This window comes from Leptinotarsa decemlineata, unplaced genomic scaffold (assembly GCF_025532065.1).
Source record: "Leptinotarsa decemlineata unplaced genomic scaffold, Ldec_3_MD MMD2_P_RNA_scaffold_12, whole genome shotgun sequence".
In the NCBI taxonomy this organism is placed as follows: Eukaryota; Metazoa; Arthropoda; class Insecta; order Coleoptera; family Chrysomelidae; genus Leptinotarsa; species Leptinotarsa decemlineata.
The window spans coordinates 3,695,438-3,716,710 of record NW_027412526.1 but is presented as its reverse complement, the minus strand read 5'-3'; the positions used below and the strand labels follow the sequence as shown (position 1 = coordinate 3,716,710).

General features: G+C 36.1%; 3 protein-coding genes across 3 annotated transcripts; 2 read left to right on the top strand and 1 right to left on the bottom strand.

Annotated features, from left to right (window-relative positions):
* Positions 1–117: 117 nt before the first annotated feature.
* On the top strand, positions 118–17,646 carry Tgs1 (Trimethylguanosine synthase 1). Its single transcript, XM_074172082.1, has 10 exons — positions 118–368; positions 3,493–3,625; positions 4,633–4,918; positions 6,717–7,214; positions 8,757–9,081; positions 14,249–14,477; positions 14,664–14,904; positions 16,222–16,353; positions 16,432–16,730; positions 17,399–17,646. The coding sequence occupies exons 1-10, from the start codon at positions 271–273 to the stop codon at positions 17,507–17,509; spliced, it is 2,352 nt and encodes a 783-aa protein (XP_074028183.1). The 5' UTR covers positions 118–270; the 3' UTR covers positions 17,510–17,646.
* On the top strand, positions 375–2,477 carry LOC111505904 (serine/threonine-protein kinase greatwall). The gene has a single exon (XM_023160798.2). It carries the CDS (start codon positions 544–546, stop codon positions 2,230–2,232), a length of 1,689 nt encoding a protein of 562 aa, XP_023016566.2. The 5' UTR covers positions 375–543; the 3' UTR covers positions 2,233–2,477.
* Positions 17,647–18,642: 996 nt separating the features above from the next.
* Arp6 (Actin-related protein 6) lies at positions 18,643–20,622 on the bottom strand. The gene is made up of 2 exons (XM_023170094.2): positions 19,814–20,622; positions 18,643–19,657 (listed from the first exon to the last, which is right to left on the bottom strand). The coding sequence occupies exons 1-2, from the start codon at positions 20,546–20,548 to the stop codon at positions 18,704–18,706; spliced, it is 1,689 nt and encodes a 562-aa protein (XP_023025862.2). The 5' UTR covers positions 20,549–20,622; the 3' UTR covers positions 18,643–18,703.
* Between the last annotated feature and the right edge of the window lie 651 nt (positions 20,623–21,273).

Sequence of the window (21,273 nt, the reverse complement as noted above, 5' to 3'; positions counted from 1 at the left end):
ATTTCAATTACTATACCTAGATGTCGTGCCTCTGTTACCCTACCGAATTTCGTGCATCTACCACAATTATGTTCTTTGATTCCGTGACACATCTCCTATCTTATTTTATCAGTTTGTCTCTCTCTCTCATAAATGTCAAAAAACAAAACAAGATGTTTTCGTGAAGTGAAGAGTTTCCTGTTATAGGAGAATATTAACAAGAATATTCTTTTAGGAATCACCTAAGTGGAGCAAGAGAAATGCTGAATTGAAAACGAGATTAATTTGACTATGTGCGATTCAGAATGGGACGTGCTTGCCGAAATCCACCTACAAAATCGGGGCAGCACCACAGACTTCATTTGTGTATGTAGCAGATTTTTCGTGCGGTAAGTGCATCTGTCAATTGTCAGAAGTCCGTTACATTATTTCGTTTAAAAATTTCAAACGATTTGATTGCAATTTCGAGATTTTTATTTAAATTTCCCATAGTTATGAAGTGAAACATGTTGAAAAAAACAGTTGTATTAAAAGTAATTGAAATGAGGCTTTGATAATAATAAAATGACTACTGAACAAGGGGAAAAGCAAGGAGGAAGTCCTGAACCCGTTTTAAAGGACCCGGGAAAACTCCCTGATATAAACGATTTCATTATCATAAAACCGATAAGCCGCGGAGCCTTCGGTAAGGTGTTTCTAGGCTTCAAAAAGAACAACGAAAAGGTAATGTACGCAATCAAAGTAATGAGGAAAACCGAAATGGTCCACAAGAACATGGTATTCCAAGTGGTGAACGAAAGAAACGCTCTGGCCCTCACGAAGAGCCCCTTCTGCGTGCAGCTGTTCTACACCCTGCAGACGGAATCTTCTGTCTACCTGGTAATGGACTACATGGTCGGCGGGGACCTGAAATCCCTTCTCAGCGTTTACGGTTTCTTTGATGAGGCTATGGCTACGTTTTACATAGCCGAGGTGTGCCTCGCCCTGCAGTACCTCCACAAACACGGTATCATCCACAGAGACATCAAGCCAGATAATATGCTGTTGTCCAAAGAGGGGCATGTCAAGTTGACGGACTTTGGCCTGTCCAACGTGAACCTAAGCAGGGATCTGGAGATATCTGACTTCGAGAACTGCACTCCTAACCTATGTACTCGAACTCCTGGGCAACTACTTAGTCTGACTTCGCACTTGAGTTTCGGTTCAGGGAACTCCAAGTATGTGCATGACATTATTTCTGGGAATCTCCGAAAGCAGGATGGTCGGAAGCTGGATATGTCAATTTTAAACAATTCGAAGCTTGAAAACTGCTCTGCTATGTCTGGCATAACCTTCCTTTCAGCAGGAGATACTCCTTCGAAAGTAGATCCTGACAGTTCCTACTACACTTGCCAAAGCCTGGCAGTTGACGATAACTCCACCCCTGCTTCTTCTCCAGTGAGCAGAAAGATCTCCAGCAGGTGTGGATTGTACAAATTGCGCAATGACAGAGAAAAAAAGAGAAAACACTCAAACACATCTCCCCAGCAGCCCAGGAAGGCCTACCTCAAGACCGGCCTGTCAGGGGAGATGGAAATCCTGCGAATCGAAGCCACCAGCCCCAAGGGAGTGACTTTTTCAACCCCCGTCTCGGGGCAGAAGACCAATAAGGTAAAAGCAACAAGATTCGAGCTGCCCCATAGTGATCCTCTAGCAATGAAGTCTGGAGACGTGTCCTACACTGTCAGCCCCATTCACGACGAAGTGGTAACGCCTAAAACCCCTAGAACTCCGTACCGTACTCCAAAGTCGGTTCGCAGAGGCCAGTGGAGCTCAGATCACAGGGTTCTGGGAACCCCGGACTACTTGGCCCCCGAGCTGCTCTTGAGGAAGGGACACAACAACGCTGTGGACTGGTGGGCTCTTGGGTGTTGTTTGTACGAGTTTGTGACGGGAATCCCTCCTTTCAACGATGCAACTGCGCAACTGGTATTTAAAAACATCCTCGAGCGTAATATTGAGTGGCCTAGCGAAGACGAGGCGCTCCCCGATGAAATTGTGCAGGCGATTGAAGCTCTGCTGGTGGAAGATCCAGAAAAACGAGCCAAGGCGGAGGACATTATGGAGATGGACGCCTTCAGGCATATAGACTGGAAGAATTTGTTGTCTGTGACTCCACCGTTTGTGCCAGAGCCTTGTGACATGACTGATACTGGGTATTTTCAGGCTAGGAATGATTTGTTGAACTTTAACTTGTCAAACTTTGAGTTGTAGCCCTGTTTCTGTTGTTGAATGTAAATAGTGTTGGGTGTTTGTGTGTCTGGTAACTGTTATCGAAGGTAGAAAGAGAAAGTGTCTCAATAGGTTTTATAATTTGTAATTTGTCTGATTTTTTTACTTTGTAAAAATCTGTTCTTGCCACATTTTGAAACCAAAATATTGTAATTGGGTTACTGAAGTTAGTGATTATATTGCATTTTTCAGTAAACCATTGAAAATTAAAAACAATATCTCAAATTGCTGCAAAAGTGTTTTTTTTTTTAAATTAGGAATAGTTCCACTAATAGGCTAAGTATAACCAAGACAAGGCAATTATTTGTTCATCCAGTGCAGCAGAGTAATAAAACTCGTCACACTAGTCAATTACAAATATTCTAAACATAACATTAATTTCCAAATATTCTAAATTTGATGATGTTTTATGTCGTGACATAAAATGCAGTGACAAAATTCAAACACATGGAAACATTGAAAGTAAATTATCAATAATTGAATGAAGGCCTGTATAAAGAAAATAATATTGTGTAGCATTCCTATGAATGATGTCTGATTCAATTCCATAATGATTGTTTAGGATACAAACAATAGGAAAAAGCTATTTTCGTTAAATTCAATATTTATGTGAAAGTAGTTGTTTCAGGAAGTCTTTTTTTTTCCAGTTTGTATCTGAAAGTAACTATTATGCATAATATACACATCTTTGTTGAGTGTTTATTTCAAACCTAATTACTTTTTTCCTTCCTTTGTAAGATTTCCACAATTTTTTGCATACAGATGGAGAGACAAAAGCCATCAAGCCTGTTTTCTCACAAAAACAACACTCATTACAATAAACCCTTTTTAATTTACAGTAATATAAGTTCGTGATTGGATAATTTGAACCTGAAACCAACCTTTAAATTTGTTGAATAGAATCCTGCAAATTATTAGAAATTGGTTTTTATTGGTGTTGATAAAATGAAACTCTATGTGGGTAAAACAAAGTCAATGATGATAACTACACCTTACAAACATCTGTTGGAAAATCTGCACTTTCTGGTATGTGCTTGAGCTTTCTGAGTGATTCGGTTTTGTAAAACTATCAGAGGCAGTTATCTGGACCACATAGGAGTTGTACTGTTGTTGCCGTTTATAGCTATAGCCATTTTGTTTCTTTTTAGGAGCATATTCTCGCTGTTTTACATGTAATGAATATTTTTGAAAATCATTTCGATGTTAAAATTATTTTACACGTGACAATTTCTTCAATTCAAGAACAAAGTGTCAAGCAAAGCGCAACTCATCTTTTGAACACACCGCCTCTGAGGATGATCCACAGAATGAAGAAGACACCAATGAAATTCCGGAGGAAGTACCAGTTCAGAAAGATATAACCGCAAAATTAAAAGTGAGTGCCCATTTTAAACTATTACTAGATACAATTTCATTATGGTGTGAAAATAATCTACCAAACTTATCATGAGATGTGTTCAATCATAACTCGAGAACTAAAAATAACTTAATGTTACACACATACAACTACAAATACAAGTAAAATAGAAATCCCCCCCTACAACAGTTTGCCATCTCAGTCAAACGGTCATCATTGACCCCAAGAAACATAAATGTTCACAATAGGGACATTGATTAACTTCATAAAACTAAATATTACAGGAAATGAGATATGTTTATCTCCTTTCAGTGTTTGTTAATCTCCTTCCAGTGTTTGTTCATCTCCTTCCAGCGTTCTTCTCCAAGTGTTTGTTCTTTTTCCAGTGTTTGTTTGTTCTTCTTCCAGTGTTTGTTTGTTTTTCTTCCAGTGTTTGTTTGTTCTTCTTCCAGTGTTTGTTTGTTCTTCTACCAGTGTTTGTTTGTTCTTCTTCCAGTGTTTGTTTGTTCTTCTCCCAGTATTTGTCTGTTTTTCTTCCAGTGTTTGTGTGTTCTTCTCCCAGTATTTGTTTGTTTTTCTTCCAGTGTTTGTTTGTTCTTCTTTCAGTGTTTGTTTGTTCTTCTTTCAGTGTTTGTTTGTTCTTCTTCCAGTGTTTGTTTGTTCTTCTTCCAGTGTTTGTTTGTTCTTCTTCCAGTTATTGTTCTTCTTCCAGTTATTGTTCTTCTTCCAGTGTTTGTTCTTCTTTCAGTGTTTGTTCTTCTTTCAGTGTTTGTTCTTCTTTCACTGTTTTTTCTTCTTTCAGTGTTTGTTCTTCTTTCAGTGTTCGTTCTTTTTCCAGTGTTTGTTCTTCCAGTGTTTGTTCTTCTTTCAGTGTTCGTTTTTTTTTCAGTGTTTGTTCTTCCAGTGTTTGTTCTTCTTCCAGTGTTGGTTCTCCTTCCAGTGTTTGTTATTTCTTGTTTTTTTTTCTCGCTGTCGACATCTAGACACTTTTCCCACTTCTAATATTCCAACAAATTTTTTCATAGACCGAGCAGGAAGCCGTCAGCTGTTACTGCAGCGCCTCTCAAACGGACAATCTGTCCACCGACGAGCACGACAGTTTGAGGGACTGCTCGACCAGAGGTATCCAGCAGAGCGACAGCGGCACCGACTTGAGGGAACATTCCGTTCAAGACGTAGCCGGGGACTGGAACCGATTTTGGGCGTTGTACGGGGAGAAGTTGATATGGAAGTCTTGGATCGACAAATATAGCGCGTACATCAATCCGGACTATCTGCAGAGAGATTTCGGCGAAGGGAGTAGCTTTTCTGGTAAGCTCTTTTATTTTTATCATTTCGTTCATTAGTATCCATTGGTAATCATTCTTTTTCATTCCTCCCGACAACAATGGATGTAATGATAGTTGATTAGTGGGTGTATCAAGTATCTCAGCATTTTTAAGGATAATGATAGTCTTTATCAATCCTTAGATACAAAAGTGTTTATAACATGGATAAAAAAGAAATTATTATTATATGAATAATTGAAGACTTATAGAAAAATGTTATATAGATGTCAAGATTTTCCCTAGAGAAAAAAGCTAGAGAAAAGAGTTCACGTCTGGAGGTTGTCATTCGTAAGGGGGTAGTTGTTGGTTTTCGGTAGAGAAATTTTTTCAAACATATTGCTGTAATTTTTTTTGGTATTACTAGAAAAGTGAAGTCAAGTAATGCCTATGACCTCATATTTCTTTTTAACAATAATTTTGACAGCAAATATATGTGAATTAAATGTAAAACTGGAGTCGAAACTCTGCCTATATGTCATAGTTCTTAAAGAACTGGTATTTTTTCCTATACACAAACTATATATGTATATTAGATAAATAGTTTTTATACTATCTGTTTATTGCTAAAAATTTTGTAAACTAGAACACGTAGGTTTATGACGTTAAAACCACACTTCGCAACCGTTTGGACCTTACTTTTCATTGACTTCAAAATTTCCAACATTTCAAAATATTAGTTAACCCCACTGGCTAAATAGCTGTAGTAGCCGAGGTCATGAAACATAGAGACAGCGTATGCTGTCTCTAGATGATTTTTCACCAGCATTTCAAACCCAGAATGTTTTTGCAAACTAAAAATATCAATAATGTTGCGGGTTGCCTAGTAACTGCTTCAAAAGTGACCTTTGGATTTGGATAAAACTTGTAACTGTGAGTCAAAGTTTGTCCTACACAGTAAACTTTTGCTTTTAGAAATGTTTTCATTTTCATTTAATGAGCTGTGCTGAGCTATTTCCTTGAATTATATCATACGTCATTTTAGACATTCTGTTTCGGAAGTAGTCCAACTTATAACATTTGTGGTTCCAGAAGAGTATGAGATTCACACAATCTGCAACCTGGTGGTTGAATTTCTTGATGTGATACTCCTTGTATTTAAAGCTGAACCCCTTAAAGTTGTGATAATAATAGTAATGTACTAATGAATTGTAAATATACATAAATAAAACCGTACACTGGGTAAATAGATGTAGTAGCTGAGGTTATGAAACATAGAAAACGTATTTTCTTCTATTTTGCGTTTTTTTGACCTCTGCTACCGGAGCTAGCTGTCTTCTTTTTTCTTTGAGGTTTGTAATTAGAATACAAGTACACTTTATTGTCCAAGGGGATATCATATTGATATAGGATAAAGTGTAGAAGTTGTAATCTAGGTATAATACAATGGAAAAACTGAAAATATAAATAAAAAACATTAACATGATAAATATATACACAAATATAAATAAATGTAAAAACAATAAAAAATACCAAAATGAAGGTGAAGTATAGCTTTAATGAAAATTTAAAAAATCATAGATGAAGATATTACAAATATAGAATGAAATCACCTAAATATAGAAACTTATTACACATAAATAGGTTTATTACTTGTCAAATTTAACATTAAATGATATCTGAATTGATAAGTGGTTCAAAAATTCAATTTAGTACTTGTTATAATGAAATTCGTCGTCCGGCCATCGAAGTTGAACCACCGTTATACACGTTAACCAACCTGCTACCGTTCCTCCAAAAATGTTTAAAAATTCATATCAATATGTATCCCGAATGATTTTCAGTTACGGACGTTCGAAATAAAGAGAAAGCTCCTCTGGAAGAGCTCCCACATTCCCAACTTCCACATAAAACCGACAACTCGACCTCTAAAGACGTCTCCAGGAAAAACAACGTCTTGCTGCGCAACTTATCGCTGAGCGAGGAGAAAATCTTCGCCGACGTCTCCGAGGGCTGGAACCCCTTGTCGCCGGTCAGCGTCGACGAAGGCACCGAAGCCGAGCGTCTGCTCAGCTCCAGGTGCGGCTCCTACACGAGCGGTTCTCTCAAAACTCTGGATTCCATGACGAACGTTACCGGATTGACGGTATCGTCTTTGAATTCGAGTCGGGCGACGTCTAGTTCAGACAGTATCTCGTCCGTCAGCTCGGTAAACAGCTCTATCAGTTCGGAAGACCTCGACGAAGACTACCAGAGCCAGTGGAATGAGCTGTGGCAGCGCCACTACGAAGACGAGTATCTGGTGCAGTACAACAAGTTCATCGAGTCCGTTGTAACTGCAGGTACGTATAATTCAATTATATAGAGCTCGAACTCGAGCATTCTAATTCTCAGATAAGATTTTGAAATTCTATACAATAACAAACGATCAGTTTTCGAATAAAATAAATCCCTGTGAACTGTAAGTCCTAAGTGTGAAGTAGTCCATATGCTCAAGATGTATGCTGTCTCTAGATGATTTTTGTCACCAGCATTTTGAACTCGTCCCAATGTTTTTCTGAACAAAATATTTTTGAGGCAGTGTTTCTCGTGAAAGACCACATCAGTATGAATGTTTATGAAATTTCACTAATTTCAGTCATGGCAAGTGGCAACATTGTTGCGGGTTGCCTAGTAACTGCTTCAAAGGTGACCTTGAGATTTGGGATGAAAGTTTTAAAGTGTGAGTCAGAGTTTGTCCTACACAGTAAACAGTTGCGTTTGGAAGTGTTTTTATTTTTGTTCGGCGAGCTGTAGTAAGTTGTTTTATTAAATTATAACATAATTTTTAAATTGAGCTATTTCTTGTAGTTTTTATAGACATTCTGCCTGGTTGGTACATCAATTTAGTGACATTTGTGATTCGGGAAGAGTATGGGATTCACATAGTCTTATGAGAGATTCCTTTTATTTAAAGTTCAACCCCTTAAAGTTGTTATACTAATAGTAATGTACTGATGAATTGTAAATATACATAAATAAAAAACTTGACCATTAATGATTAGAACCAAAATGTTTTTATAATGTTATCCTTCATATGTATTATGGGTGAGAAGAATAATACTTCATATCACAAAGGCAACTGATAGTAAGAAATAAAGAAGCAGGAGCGGATCTAGGAATTTAGTGAGGGGGGCGCACTTCTCATTAATTAATCAATTATAAAAAATTGAATTTTTTTTGAGCATTTTTAAAAATTATTTTCTTATAAATACAAGTATTCTACTTAAAAACATACACTTATTTATTTGCATGCTAATTACTGAGCTTTTCAATTAATTAAGTTCAATGAATTAAAAAATATATTGTTTTTGTCAGATTTAGCGAATCCCTGTAGATAATCGTCAGATTATGAGACGGCACGTCTAAAACATAAAGATGAACCATATATATCTTAATCTGACGCGCTTGAGTATTTCAAAATGGCGAATTTTTTTGTACACATTATAATAATGGCCGCGAGTTTGCGTCAGATCTAAATCGTCAGATTATTGAATGAGAGCTTTTTTTTGTTGCACTCAACACCCCCTTAGATAAATCTGACGCGCTCGATCTACATAGTAGATTATTCCCCTGATTCCATACATTTCAAGCTATGTTAGGAGAATTTTATGATCTACCAGATCAAATGCCTTACTCAAGTCTATGAAAATCCCTAGCGTCTTTTTACCTTCATCCAACTCCCTGTAAACGTTATTGAGGAACTGTGTAATCGCTTGACTTGTGGACGATCTCTTGCGAAAGAAGAATAAAAATGTAATTTCCTTTGGAGAGATTTCCCCCGAAATGTTTTCCCACACAATCCCAAATGATGGTTCTTCGACAGTACAAGATAACATTTTCAGATTCCTTGCTGAAAATCGAAGTCGACAGCGCAGACTCCTTGGACGGATCTCTCGCCACTCTCTCGGTGATTCCCTCCGAGAAAATTGTGATTCAGGAGACGAGCCCACAAAAAATCGTCGCCCAGGAACTCAACTCAACTGTCCACTCTCTGGACAATTTGTTGGACGGACTGAACATGGCTGATCCCAAAGTGGTCAGCGAAACGTCCGATGATGAGAACGACACTCTTCAAACGGAAATGCTCGCGATGGGCTTGCCCACCGCTTTCGGTCATTCCAGCAAGACCTGCCTGACGTCGAAGACGCCCACGGATGGTATGAAGGAGTAAGTAATAACTAGCGAAACGTCTGGGGGATTTTTCTGGAGTTATTTTTGAGGTGTCGCCTGCATCAAACTAACTGTTGGCAACAAGCAAGTCTTCCAATTCTATTTTTGAGAATGTTAATAATAATAATAATAAATCTTTATTTTTCAGTTGAAAAGCATAAATGTATGTAGACGTTCAAGCAGTAACTGACGAAAACGTCATAATTTATATAGAAAAGAATTTAAATGATATGAACACAGTCATAAGTTATTAATATAAAAGAAGTAAAATATATAATTATACAGAAATATAAAAATTCATAGAACCTACAGACCTAATTAAAAAAGACTCAACAAGAACATATTAGAAAAAGGTTAAAAGTGTCATAGTACCAATGACAAATGTTATTTGAAAACAACAGCACAAATATAACATTTGATTGTCAAAAAGAAAACATCATTATAAAATATAGTATTTTGTCATAAAGTCACTAATACTATAACAGTTTTTCTCAATAAGTGATGCTTCAAGTCTGGATTAAAAAATATTAACATTTGAATATGTTTGGATGGAGACATCGAGGTGATTAAAAACTTTGCATCCCAAATATAAATGACTTTTTTGGTATAGGTTAATTAATTATAATAATATTTTATTGGTTCTTCTGGATCATAACTCAATGATATAGAACAAGTCAGTGTAATATGATATAAATAAACTTATAAAAAAAAATATGTTTATATAGGATATGAACAGTTATGTAAAATTATATATTAAAACTTATAACTAGGTAAAATTATAATATATTAACATCCCTAGATGATAATCTCAATTCTTCAGTTATATTGATAAGTCATTTATAAACTCTTCAATGGAAGGCTTTATCAATCAGAAAGTTTTTCAGGAACGGTTTAAATTTTCTTAGTGACATTTTTCTAACATGATTTGGCAATTTGTTAAATAGCCTGATACCCATGAAAATTGGACTTGATTCTGATCTAGCCAGTCTATGATTTGGTATTTCTAACAATGTTGAATTTCTTGTGCCGTAATTATTTTTGTTTAAGAAGGTAAAAGGTCGCTGATCCGATTTTACAAAAATCAACAGCTGGTACATATAAATTCATGGGAGAGTCAATATTCTTAAAACTTTGAATAGATCTCTGCAGCTAGTACGTCTATTTACACTCTGAATGTTTCTGACAGCTCTCTTCTGTAAAATAAACACCCTTTGTGCCTCACGTGATAGGCCCCAAGCTACTATACTATATGAGATTGTTGAGTGTAATTGGGCATGATAGTACATGAGTACCACCGACTTATCTATAATTTTACTGAGTTGATAGACACAGTAACACATAGGCGTTATTTTTTTACATATTTCATTAATATGTTGATTCCATTTACAATCTTCAGTGAGAGTAAGTCCTAGAAATTTTATTGAATTCACCTGTTTCATTAAACCGTGCTGTGATTTTAACAGTAAACTGTGATCATGACCATTTGGGGCATAACTAAATCTTAGGAAGGATGATTTTTTATCATTGCAGATTAATTTATTGCTAGAAAACCAATCCTGGGCTTTTAAAATTTCCCCGTGAACCAGGTCTATTGTGGATGTAACATTCTTACCACTAACCAGTAGTGTAGTGTCATCCGCATACATTACAAAATTTCCTTCAGTCATTGACATAAATTATATAAAGTAGAGGTCCCAAAATAGAGCCTTGTGGTACTCCAATAGTATACTTTAAATTTTTAGATTGATATTGATCTATATCAACGTATTGTGTTCGATTTTGGAGATAACTTTCAAACCATCTACGTGAGTTTCCCCTAAAATCATACTTTTCCAATTCCAATACCAATTCTGTGGTCTACAAGATCAAATGCCTTACTTAGATCTTAGAAAATACCCAGAGTTCGATTACCCATATCTAGACTATTATATAGCTCTTTTAGTAGTTTTATTATAGCTTGTGTTGTTGAACGTCACTTTCTAAAACCAAATTGATTTTCATTGTGCAAAGCAGGCACCAGAAGATTTCTGGATGCAGTGTCATATTGATGATCTGTTCCATTGAAAAATGTATCTATATGTTTGTATAAATATATACACAGTTCATACAGATACAAGCCTGTCACAGTTAAGATCTTTGTGGCTTGAAAGCCTCTCTACACGAATGCCTCCAATTTAGTAATGCCACAATGCTCACAGCAAATGTTTGCAGAGCGAAAACACGTGACCAAGAGGTACATGTACTCCAGTCAATACCATATCGCAGATGACAGTTGATGTTTGCATAATAAACGATTAATAGTATGTTTTCGTGACAATGATTTGATAAGAACTTTAACGCATAACAATTTTTTTCTTAACTTTTTACAAAGTATATCGACATGTGGTTCCCAGCAAAATTTATAGTCGATTGTTAGCCCAAGCAACTTAGTCGTTTCACTAGCATAAAATTTCATGTCATTGTCTTTAAAAATTTTAAACTGTTCCATAGCTCCCCTCAAAATGAATTTCATCAAAGAGGTTTTAGATACATTTACCGTAAGAAGATTTATTTCGGACCACTCCATTACTTTATTGTATACCATTTCTAATGTTATCACAAGTTCAGTAGTATCTTCAACAGTCATGGTGACTTTAGAGATGTCAAGAAGGAAATTAATAAGATCAATAGCATAGATTAAAAATAACAAAGGGCCAAGAATTGAGCCTTGGGGAACTTCCTGTTTAACAATGAGGGATTGTTTCTGAGTTGTGTTGATGATTACACTCTGGGATCTATCAGTTAAGTATGATTTCATTAAATTCAAGGCTACACCCCTTATACCATATCGCTCGAGATTAATTAATAAAAGGTCATGATTAACACAATCAAAGGCCCGAGAAAAGTCAATAAATAGCCTACAAATCTGGAGTTTTCCATCCAAGGCTGTTATTACATTTTTTTAAAAATTATATAAAGCAGTTTCAGTACTTCTGCTATGGTTGTTTATGATCTTTATGGTTTCTGGAAGGTGGTTGAATATTTTAGGACTGTTCGCTAAAATTAGCGAACCAATATTCTTTGAATATGAAATTGAATAATATAGCTCTTGAAAGAGAAACATTTATCCGCGATCCGGGAGTTGAATTTGATACCGAAATCAATTTAAATCTTCAAGTATCAGGAATTGTGGCAAAAACTCTCAAAATGCTAGGTTTTGTGTTGAGAATTTCTACTGATTTTTCAATTAAAGCAAAAAAGATTTTATATTGTGCTTTCTTAAGATCCATTCTTGAATATTGTTCGGTTATATGGGACCCATACTTTAATGTAAATATCGATTTGATTGAGAATGTTCAAAAGAAATCCTCGAGGAATTGCGCTTTTCACTTTGGTATTCAACGAAATGAATATGAGTGCAGTCAACTCTTAACCAAGTTAAATATAAAATCATTGGAAGATAGGAGAGTTTCTATGAACTTGAGTTTCCTCTTTAAAATAATAAATAGTGAGATACACTGCCCAGAACTACTTCAACTGATAACTTTTCATATCAAACCAAAAGGTACGAGAAATCCCATATTTGCAGAAAAAAGAAAAATTCGAGAAGCAAGAGTTTAAATTGGCCGCGTGTCTGTTGACCAATAAAATTGATCGTGTCTACAGCAGTGTTGCCAAGTGTCAATTATTTTAACAAAAATACGAATTTATTAGAAAGAGTACATTGTCTCATACATTCAAGAGAGATAGCTGACTGGGTAGCAATATGGCTAATATATAACATTAAATTTTTTATTTTTGGTGAGTGGCATGAATGCATAATTGATTTTATTTTATTAGGGTCCACGAGCCTTCGAGAACTATTTTAAAATATAGCTCGTTCAATTCTATTTAGAACCATGGTTTTCGAGTACATTTTATTTCATATGGAGAATTTTTTCATGGTTCATATACACTTCCATTATTAAAATTTCTGTGATATCAACATAAAAACTAACGTTTTTATTGCGTATTGTGTTATTTGGATCCCATTTATAATTAATTCTTCCTTCCAATGCATTTCTTACGCTTTCTTCTTAGATTTAGTTGTCGGAAGTGAGTGATTTTACTTTTGAATCACGAATGAATCAGAAACTTTTCATACGCTCCGTGTGATTTTTACAATTTGGCAATGTTCATTATTTGTATTGTTCCTATTGGTCAATCGAACAAGAAGCGGGACTAGGCCCGTGACGTCACGAGCCTAGAAAATCCGATTTTTAATAATTAATTACGGAAAAACAACGCTATTTACAGAGCTGAAACAAAGTACACTATTTTTCAATTTGAAATTACAACCAAATGAACTGTAAACCAAAAATCATGAAACAAGCCCATTATGGTTTGTTTAAAGGTGGTTGAAATAGGCCCATTATGAAACAAATTTTTCTCTTTGTCATATGCGGTCGTTTCTTTGCAATTTCCCTTCTCAAGATAGTCGATGAATATTAAACCACGCCAGTCTTGGCTGAATCAAGCTCTATTACAGTAACTTGTATTACGTAACATTCAGAGGACAGCTCAGATTCTAGAGTAATCACATGTTTACCAAAGTTTAAATTGTTATCAATGAACATGTCAAAGAAAAAAGTTGGTCCGGGACCGAACCTTGGGGAACGCCTCAAGCAATTTTTCCTTCGTTCGAGTATGACGTGGTTTCGACAATCTGGGTGTGATTAGATTTATTTATAAGTTAAACTAAGATATCGGGTACAGAGTCATAAACAAAGAGAATTTGCTTAACACGTAACATTCAGAGGACAGCTCAGATTCCAGACTAATCACATGTTTGCCAAAGTTAAAATTATCAATGAACATGTCGAGGAAAAAAGTGGGCCCGGGAACGAACCTTGGGGAACGCCTCAAGCAATTTTTCCTTCCTTCAAGTATGACGTGATTTCGACAATCTGGTTGTGATTAGATTTATTTATAAGTCAAACTAAGATATCGGGTACAGAGTCATAAACAAAGAAAATTTGCTTCCAAAAATGAAATTATATATATTTTCAAACTATAAAATTTCAGGATGTCTGATAAAAGTCTCTTGGAATACTCATAGGTCGGATCAAGTATCTTCAGTGTATTCATATATGTTTGATATTATTAGAAATTCAGAGAATGAAATAACAGAATTTCTTATTTTCAGCGATAGTTTCAACTCCGGACGTAACAGAGTCCGGGCCGCCTTCAACGTATTGGGTATCGAGTTCCAGGAGAACCCCGACGAAACCATGACCGGCCACGTGGACTATAAGATGAAACATATCCGGTTGCAGAACAGGCACTTGAAAATTCGACCGGAAGCGAAGAAACCAAAGCATTGCTTCTTCGATGACGATGGCAACATGATTGAGAACGAAGAAAGTGCTGAGGAGGTTAGGGTATAACTAGAATATCTGTGATATCAAGAAAAATTCAATGTGGTGAAAGTTTATGATATTGAGATACAGTTGAAATTTTATGAAATTCATTTGACGAGAGTCTAAATTTTCTTTTAAGAGTACTGGTCTTTCGAAAGATTCTGACAGTATTGTTAATCATTCATCCATTGTATATTTCAGGTGGCATTTCATGACGTTTTATCCGACAGCTCGGACAACCAGGCGAGTTCTTGCGAAGACGAACCAGAGTCCTTAGAATTGGTTGACGATAAATCTGTCTCGACTAGTAAAAGGAGAAAACGGAAAAGAAAGCAGCCTTCTCTGCCTCCGGAAATCAGGGACAACCGGAAATTGACGAAGTACTGGAAAAAGAGATTTACTCTGTTCAGTAAGTTCGATCAGGGTATTAAATTGGACGAAGGTAAGGGACGATTTCTGTTTTATAAACGTTATTCAATTAGTTTTATGGAAGATATTCGATGCACAACAGAAACTTGCTTTTATAAAATCAATCTTTATATGAACAGTTCTTCTGGCTTGGAAGCGGAAACCATTGAATCAGATTATTTATGAAATGTAGGAACCTTCCAAAGGAAGCATTAATTTCAAAATAAATTATCTTTAAAGATGTGTAGATCATGCATAGAAATTACTTTCAGATACAAACTGGAGGAGAAGTCTCTCTCCTAACACTACTTTCACTTAAACATTGTGTTCTAACTTCAAAAACTGAATTTCATGATAGTTTTACTCTTATTGAAAAAGTTTTTATAAGTCATGCATAAAAAATTTCAACTGTTAACTGGAAATTTGATAGAAGTTTAACTTTAATACCAAAATTTATAAATCACGACTTTTTTTACTTTTATAAATACTGCTTTTATAAAGTTTTTATAAGTCATGAATTTTTTTTTTACTGTTAACTGAAAATTTGATGGAAGTTTAACTTTTATACAAAAAATATAAATTACGACAAAAATTTTTTACTTTTATAAATGCTATTTTTATAAATAAATTTTTTATAAGTAATGAATAAATAAAATTCTCATTCTGAACTAAAAATTTTATGAAAGTTTTACGTTCATAAGAATATTTCATTCTGAGAACGAATTATGAAAAATGAATGACTTAAGAGCAAATCATTTTCACAGGTTTCAACTTCTTCAAAGAATTTGCATGAAAAAAATATTTGTTATCTGTTAAAATCTGTTTTTCCGTAAACCAGCTGTCGCTCCCCTAAAAACCACAACTCTCAAAAATCGAAATTTGTGCGAGCCAAGGACTATCGAGGTCTTACCTTTTAACGTGTGATTCCTAACACGGATTGGACGATAGGAAGTGAAAATCGATCGTCCGGTCTTGCGGTTCCAAGTAACTGATTATTATTAACACAGAATTCTTTAAAAATTCTGAGAATCAATCTTTTGTCATGAAATTCTAAGTTTTATAAAAGTTTAGGGCTGATGACTTTCAGCAATTTCCTACAGCCATTTTAAACGAACGATTCACGTGAAGCAATCAGTCATATTCTACACAGAATCCCTTGAATATTCTAAGAATAAGGTTACTCATAGAATTTTAACTTTGAATTAGAAATTTTATGAATGATTCACTTTTATAAATAAACTTCAACTAAAACTACAATTTCTTGCGAAATATTTTACAATTGATGAGGTGTATCCTGAATGAAAAATGTAGATTTCTGTGGTGTTCTTGTTATAGTAATCTCTCTTTTCAGAAAGTTGGTATTCCGTAACTCCTGAACTAGTTGCCAAACATGCTGCAGAGAGGTGCAAGTGTGACACGATCGTCGACGCCTTCTGTGGAGCCGGCGGCAATTCAATACAATTCGCCCTCACCTGTAAGAGAGGTAAATATAGATCCCTATTTGAAAGATATATTCAAAAATCCGGCTCGAAGGACCAATAATTGACTTTTTTTTTTTCAGTGATCGCGATTGATATTGACCCAAACAAGATCGAACTGGCCATGAACAACGCCGAAGTGTATGGCGTGTCGCACAAAATAGACTTCATAACGGGCGATTTTTTCGAGTTGGCAGAGTCCTTGAAAGGCGACGTGGTTTTTCTGAGCCCGCCTTGGGGCGGTCCTAACTACCTCAATCAACCATTGTATGATCTTGAAAAGATGCTGCAGCCGTTACCTTTCTCACAGTTGATTGCTTTTGCAAGGAAAATCAGTCCAAAAGTTGCCGCCTTTTTACCGAGGAACAGCAATACGTGTACGGTGAGTTGAACCGTAATAAGTAATACATACCGTCAACTAACCTCAAATTCTACAAACGTACTCAAAGTTACATGCAGGAAACACTTTTATCACTTACTATCGCAGTAAATTATCTTTAAATCAATAAATTGAATGTCGTGAATACATTTACCAGTTTTCACGCAAACATACGTTGATGTCTTTACTTTTACTCTGTACGAGAGGACTGACGGCCCCCTACACCATTAACCAGGCTGGATGTCAACGAATTCTACGAGGTCGTCAGTGCTAGAAAAGAAGTGTTATTTGTGAAAGTCATATTGAGAGAACTGGCGGCTCCCTAGTAACAAAAATGAAGTGTTTTTATAAAGGAAAAATTAAATGAGTAAAATAAGAGTGGAAGCATTGCCTTGAGCAAGACAGCTGCGCCCCCGGACGAAGCTTCTGTTCACTATGGACAGGAGGAGTCTTACCAAATGCGCTCGACTGAGAAGCCATATAGATTAAAGAAGATGAAGCTAACTTCAGGGTGTCGGTTTTCCGTGACGGTTTGCGCGCGCATCGTATAATTTTTCCCTAACACGCCAAAAAAATTACAACTTCAAAAGTAGTAGAAGTGAAATTTTATCTTTTCAATATTTCAACTAATATTTTTCTATCATCTGACAATGATTTTTTGTGGTTTTCAGTTGGTGAAAGAAGCAGGTCTTGGAGGAAAAGTCGAAATCCAGCAGAACTTCATCAACAAAAAACTCATAGCAATTACAGCTTACTATAATGAATTGATAAAAGAAAAATAGTGTGGAATATTTGTATTTATTCTGTCATATACAATTTTATTTTTTCTGGGTGATACAGATCGATAACTGAAACATACTATTTTATATAATTTAAGACTAAGAATTATTTGATTTTAATATATGAGTCGAGAAAAATACTTTTTGTCTTTAAGTGTTCCCAAATTTTTTTAAAATAGTCCTGTCCTTTTCATCTGCATTTTCCTTATCTTCACTTCACTTCGTAATAGAACCCGAGGGGCTGTATTAAAAACTGGTTAGATCTAGTAGTTTTGGAGGACATTTGATGGTTTTTTTTTATTTTCTCTCATCAGTCTTCAATTTCGAGTGAACCTGAAGTCATTCTAATCCTTAGGAAAGTGTATTTGAGATGTCTTCAGCTTTACTAAAAATTTAATTAAATGAATCATTTTGCTTTAAAATCTCTTAGATACATATAGTTGAACATCTTGAATAGCCGCATGTCCAATATAAAAAATGTTCCTTTGCCCTCTTTAATGATCAACAAGGGCTGTAGGGTTCTTGATATTAAGTTTTTTCAGAACCTCTGGTGCGCTCTGAAACTCGTGTTTTGAGATAAAGTCCGGTTTGGCCAACATAGCATTCAGGAAAGTTTCCATAGGAAACTAATAAGGAACATTTCATTGATTGAATTTTTACTTTTCTTATGCAATACCTTTAATTCAAGAAAAAACCAGTCGAAATTCAACAAAAATAATGAAAACATCCGTTGAGTATTAGAAAAATCGTTAGTATTCAAACTTAAAGTTTGTGTTTACCAATATTTCAAGAGCAAAAGAAGAAACTTTTCAAAAGTTGCCATTAAAAAATCTAATACAAAATTCAAGACGTTCGACCAGGCACGATTATGAAAGCTAAATCCGAAAGAAAATATTTTTCCGAACATATTTTAACATGAATTATGACTGGTTTTCTCATCGTGGTATTTATAATGATATTTCAAGACTTAGTACACTGAGTTCATAGTTCAAGTAGATTGTGGAATTCATATTTTTGAATATCTTCTGCTGGAATAGGTATTCCAAAATGTTTTTTCAAGAAACTTTCATTGACATTTTTAATTTGTCCTTCAGTTCTAGTGCAAAGCCGAAAAAAAAAGGTTTTTTTCCCTAACAAACTTCATGAAAATTATAATTTCATTCACTACACATACAAAACAACAAAGCCTCTTGAAGACTATAAATAGGATCGAGTACCGAAAGGAAATATATCAACCGAGTTCATTAAATCATCACTCTCAGATGAGTCCAAGCTCATGTATTCGCTCCGACTCTTGTCATCCCTTAGAGCCGGTTTTTTCAGTCTACTGTCTCGCTCAGACAAGTGCTCCGAATTGTCTAGCATCGTTTGGTCGAAACCACTAACTTCGTCAATGATACCACTGTCTACACTCTCCCCCTCCGCATTGGAGTTCCTATTGTCATCAGCCACCTGTGAATCTTCTGCTCCTTGTTCCTGCTTCCCAAAAATCGACTTTCCCCTGAGTTTGTCAAGGTAGCAGTAGACCTGCTCAGCTTTCCTAGGTTCTTCCTTAGGATCCGCATTGTCTGTCATCCACGTACTGAACCTCTGCTGGATTATTGAGGACCCAAGCTCTTCGTATTCCTCTTTTGTCACCAGGTATGAATCGAAGTCGGGAATTTTCAGCAAGGCCTCCCCGCCCTTCCAGCTGTACGTGATTGGATCATCCGGTTGGTACACAACAACCTCCCAAAGGTGGGGTAGCTGCGACCGCAGCTCTTGGTACATTCTTTCCCTGAACCCTGGGAACTTGCAGTTGCCCCCTACAAGAACTATGTTCCTTGCTAGGTTCTCCTGATGCTCCTTTGGGCAGAGAGATATTGACTTGACGACAGCCTCGGCTATGCCCATGCTTTTCATGCCAATGTCCGATGGGTGGAAAAGTATTTCGGGCACGATGAATCTTTCGTTATTGAGCTTCAGTATCTGGCAGCTTTCCTCTTTCTCTTTTTGAAGGAGGTCGTTTGGATCTTGGACGTATCCTCTACGGATGTTGTTGAAATCCGGGAGGACGTAGTTCTTCACTATGCTGTTCTCTGGTTCGGGTTTGGCAGCCAGCCTGAGCTCTTCTTTGACGTCCTTCGCCACGTAACAGGTGTCCTCTTTCACCTGAAATCAAAATGAGTGATATGGATACATACCGACTAATAATAATGTATTCATCCCTCACCCCTGTACTTTTTGGAAGTAAATGAAATTGATTTTGAATGTTGGAAGAGGTTAATGTTTCAATTCAAAATAATCATTTTATTAAATCTTTTTAACCTGGTTTATCACAAATGTTTCCTCCATGACATTGTACTGCCTGTAGGATATGACGTCCTTCAGGTGGTTCGTCAAAAGTTTCCCACCTACGTTCATCCTCCTGATTCCTCTGAGATACTTGTTACCTCCAATGTAAGGTATGACATGGGTGAAGCTGAAGCCCGTATCGACTATCACGCAGGGCGTATCCTCCGTTAGTTGGCGCTCCTTTGCATACTTCAGCCTCGCCAAGTCAGTTGGGTTCACGCGGAACATCGATTTCACTTCGTACTCCTCAAAAAATATCTCATCCATGCAATCTTGGATTGACTTGAAGTTGAACAGCGGTTGCGTCATGATGACCGGCCTCTCGTTCACTGAGTAGACGTTTCTGCTGAATAAGAAGTCCCAGACGGGCTTCTGCACGTCCCATTTTGTGATGTATCCCCTTTCACAGGGCAAGAGGAAGTATACTCCGGAGCAGTCTCGACAGTCGTCGATTTGGTTGCCTATGAACAGTCTCTTCCGCTCTGATTTGGCTTTCATGATGCAGTTGGGGATGATCGTTGGAAGAACGTCGGTGGACAGTCCGGCTTTTATGCTGTAGGCTCCGCTGTCCACTATGAGAGCTACCAAGGTATTGTTTTTTTTTGGTTTGGTTTCGCTTGTACCGATGCTAGAGCGTCTTTTGGTTTTGGATCGGTGGTCTGTCGGTCTAGAGTACATTTTTACTGAGCTAGAGCAGCTTGTATTCATTTTTTGTTTGTTTATTTGGTATATTTATTAGTTTTTTAAATTCATTACATAACCCTAATTCTTCTTCTTAAAAATCACATAACATTTATTTTAGGCTCGAAGTATTTTAAGGTATTCATAGGCAGGAAAATTCATCATCCTCAGAGATCGAAAAATATAGATTCCCTTCTGTCCCTTTCCAGGTAACCAAAATATCAACTGGTTGCTTGTTTGTCTAAGCTTGTGTGTGTGCAAACTTCCATCATTGTACAAGAATAGACAATATCATATTGAATTTCATCAGTATATAGCGAATCTGATCGTCTAACTGTTCTTAATATCCGATGGTTCTATTCTCAACTTGTATTTATGTTTAGTGATGTTGTTCAACATTTGGATCTAATGAAATTAAATTTCTACTGTTTTAGGTGCAGTATGTATGAGACCTACAAGACTGTGTGGTAGAAGTGAATAATGTTGAATTTGAATAGCTGGGGATTATATTCATTTGGAAAAACTGCCTGGAGAAGTTTATCCCACAAGTAGGTTCTTTTCGTGTAAGACCATGGAGTGGGTGACATCTAGTTTTATAATTCGAAAGTCAAAATAAAAAAAAATATTTTTTTTGGACAGCAACTGAACTCATATCCTGTTTTTCAATTGAAAAACTAATAATTTCGTAAACAAAGACTTCGACTATCGAGCTAATATTTTTCAAATAACGGCTCATTTCTGTCAATAATACT

What these genes read in the sequence shown, in the direction of transcription:
- Tgs1 (XM_074172082.1), top strand. Translation starts at nt 271, where the DNA reads ATGTGCGATTCAGAATGGGACGTGCTTGCCGAAATCCACCTACAAAAT. An exon ending in GGGTATTAAATTGGACGAAG is followed by an intron (nt 14,905 to 16,221) that starts GTAAGGGACGAT and finishes CTCTCTTTTCAG; the next exon opens with AAAGTTGGTATTCCGTAACT. An exon ending in CGCCCTCACCTGTAAGAGAG is followed by an intron (nt 16,354 to 16,431) that starts GTAAATATAGAT and finishes TTTTTTTTTCAG; the next exon opens with TGATCGCGATTGATATTGAC.
- LOC111505904 (XM_023160798.2), top strand. Translation starts at nt 544, where the DNA reads ATGACTACTGAACAAGGGGAAAAGCAAGGAGGAAGTCCTGAACCCGTT.
- Arp6 (XM_023170094.2), bottom strand. Translation starts at nt 20,548, where the DNA reads ATGAATACAAGCTGCTCTAGCTCAGTAAAAATGTACTCTAGACCGACA. An exon ending in AAACATTTGTGATAAACCAG is followed by an intron (nt 19,658 to 19,813) that starts GTTAAAAAGATT and finishes TTTTGATTTCAG; the next exon opens with GTGAAAGAGGACACCTGTTA.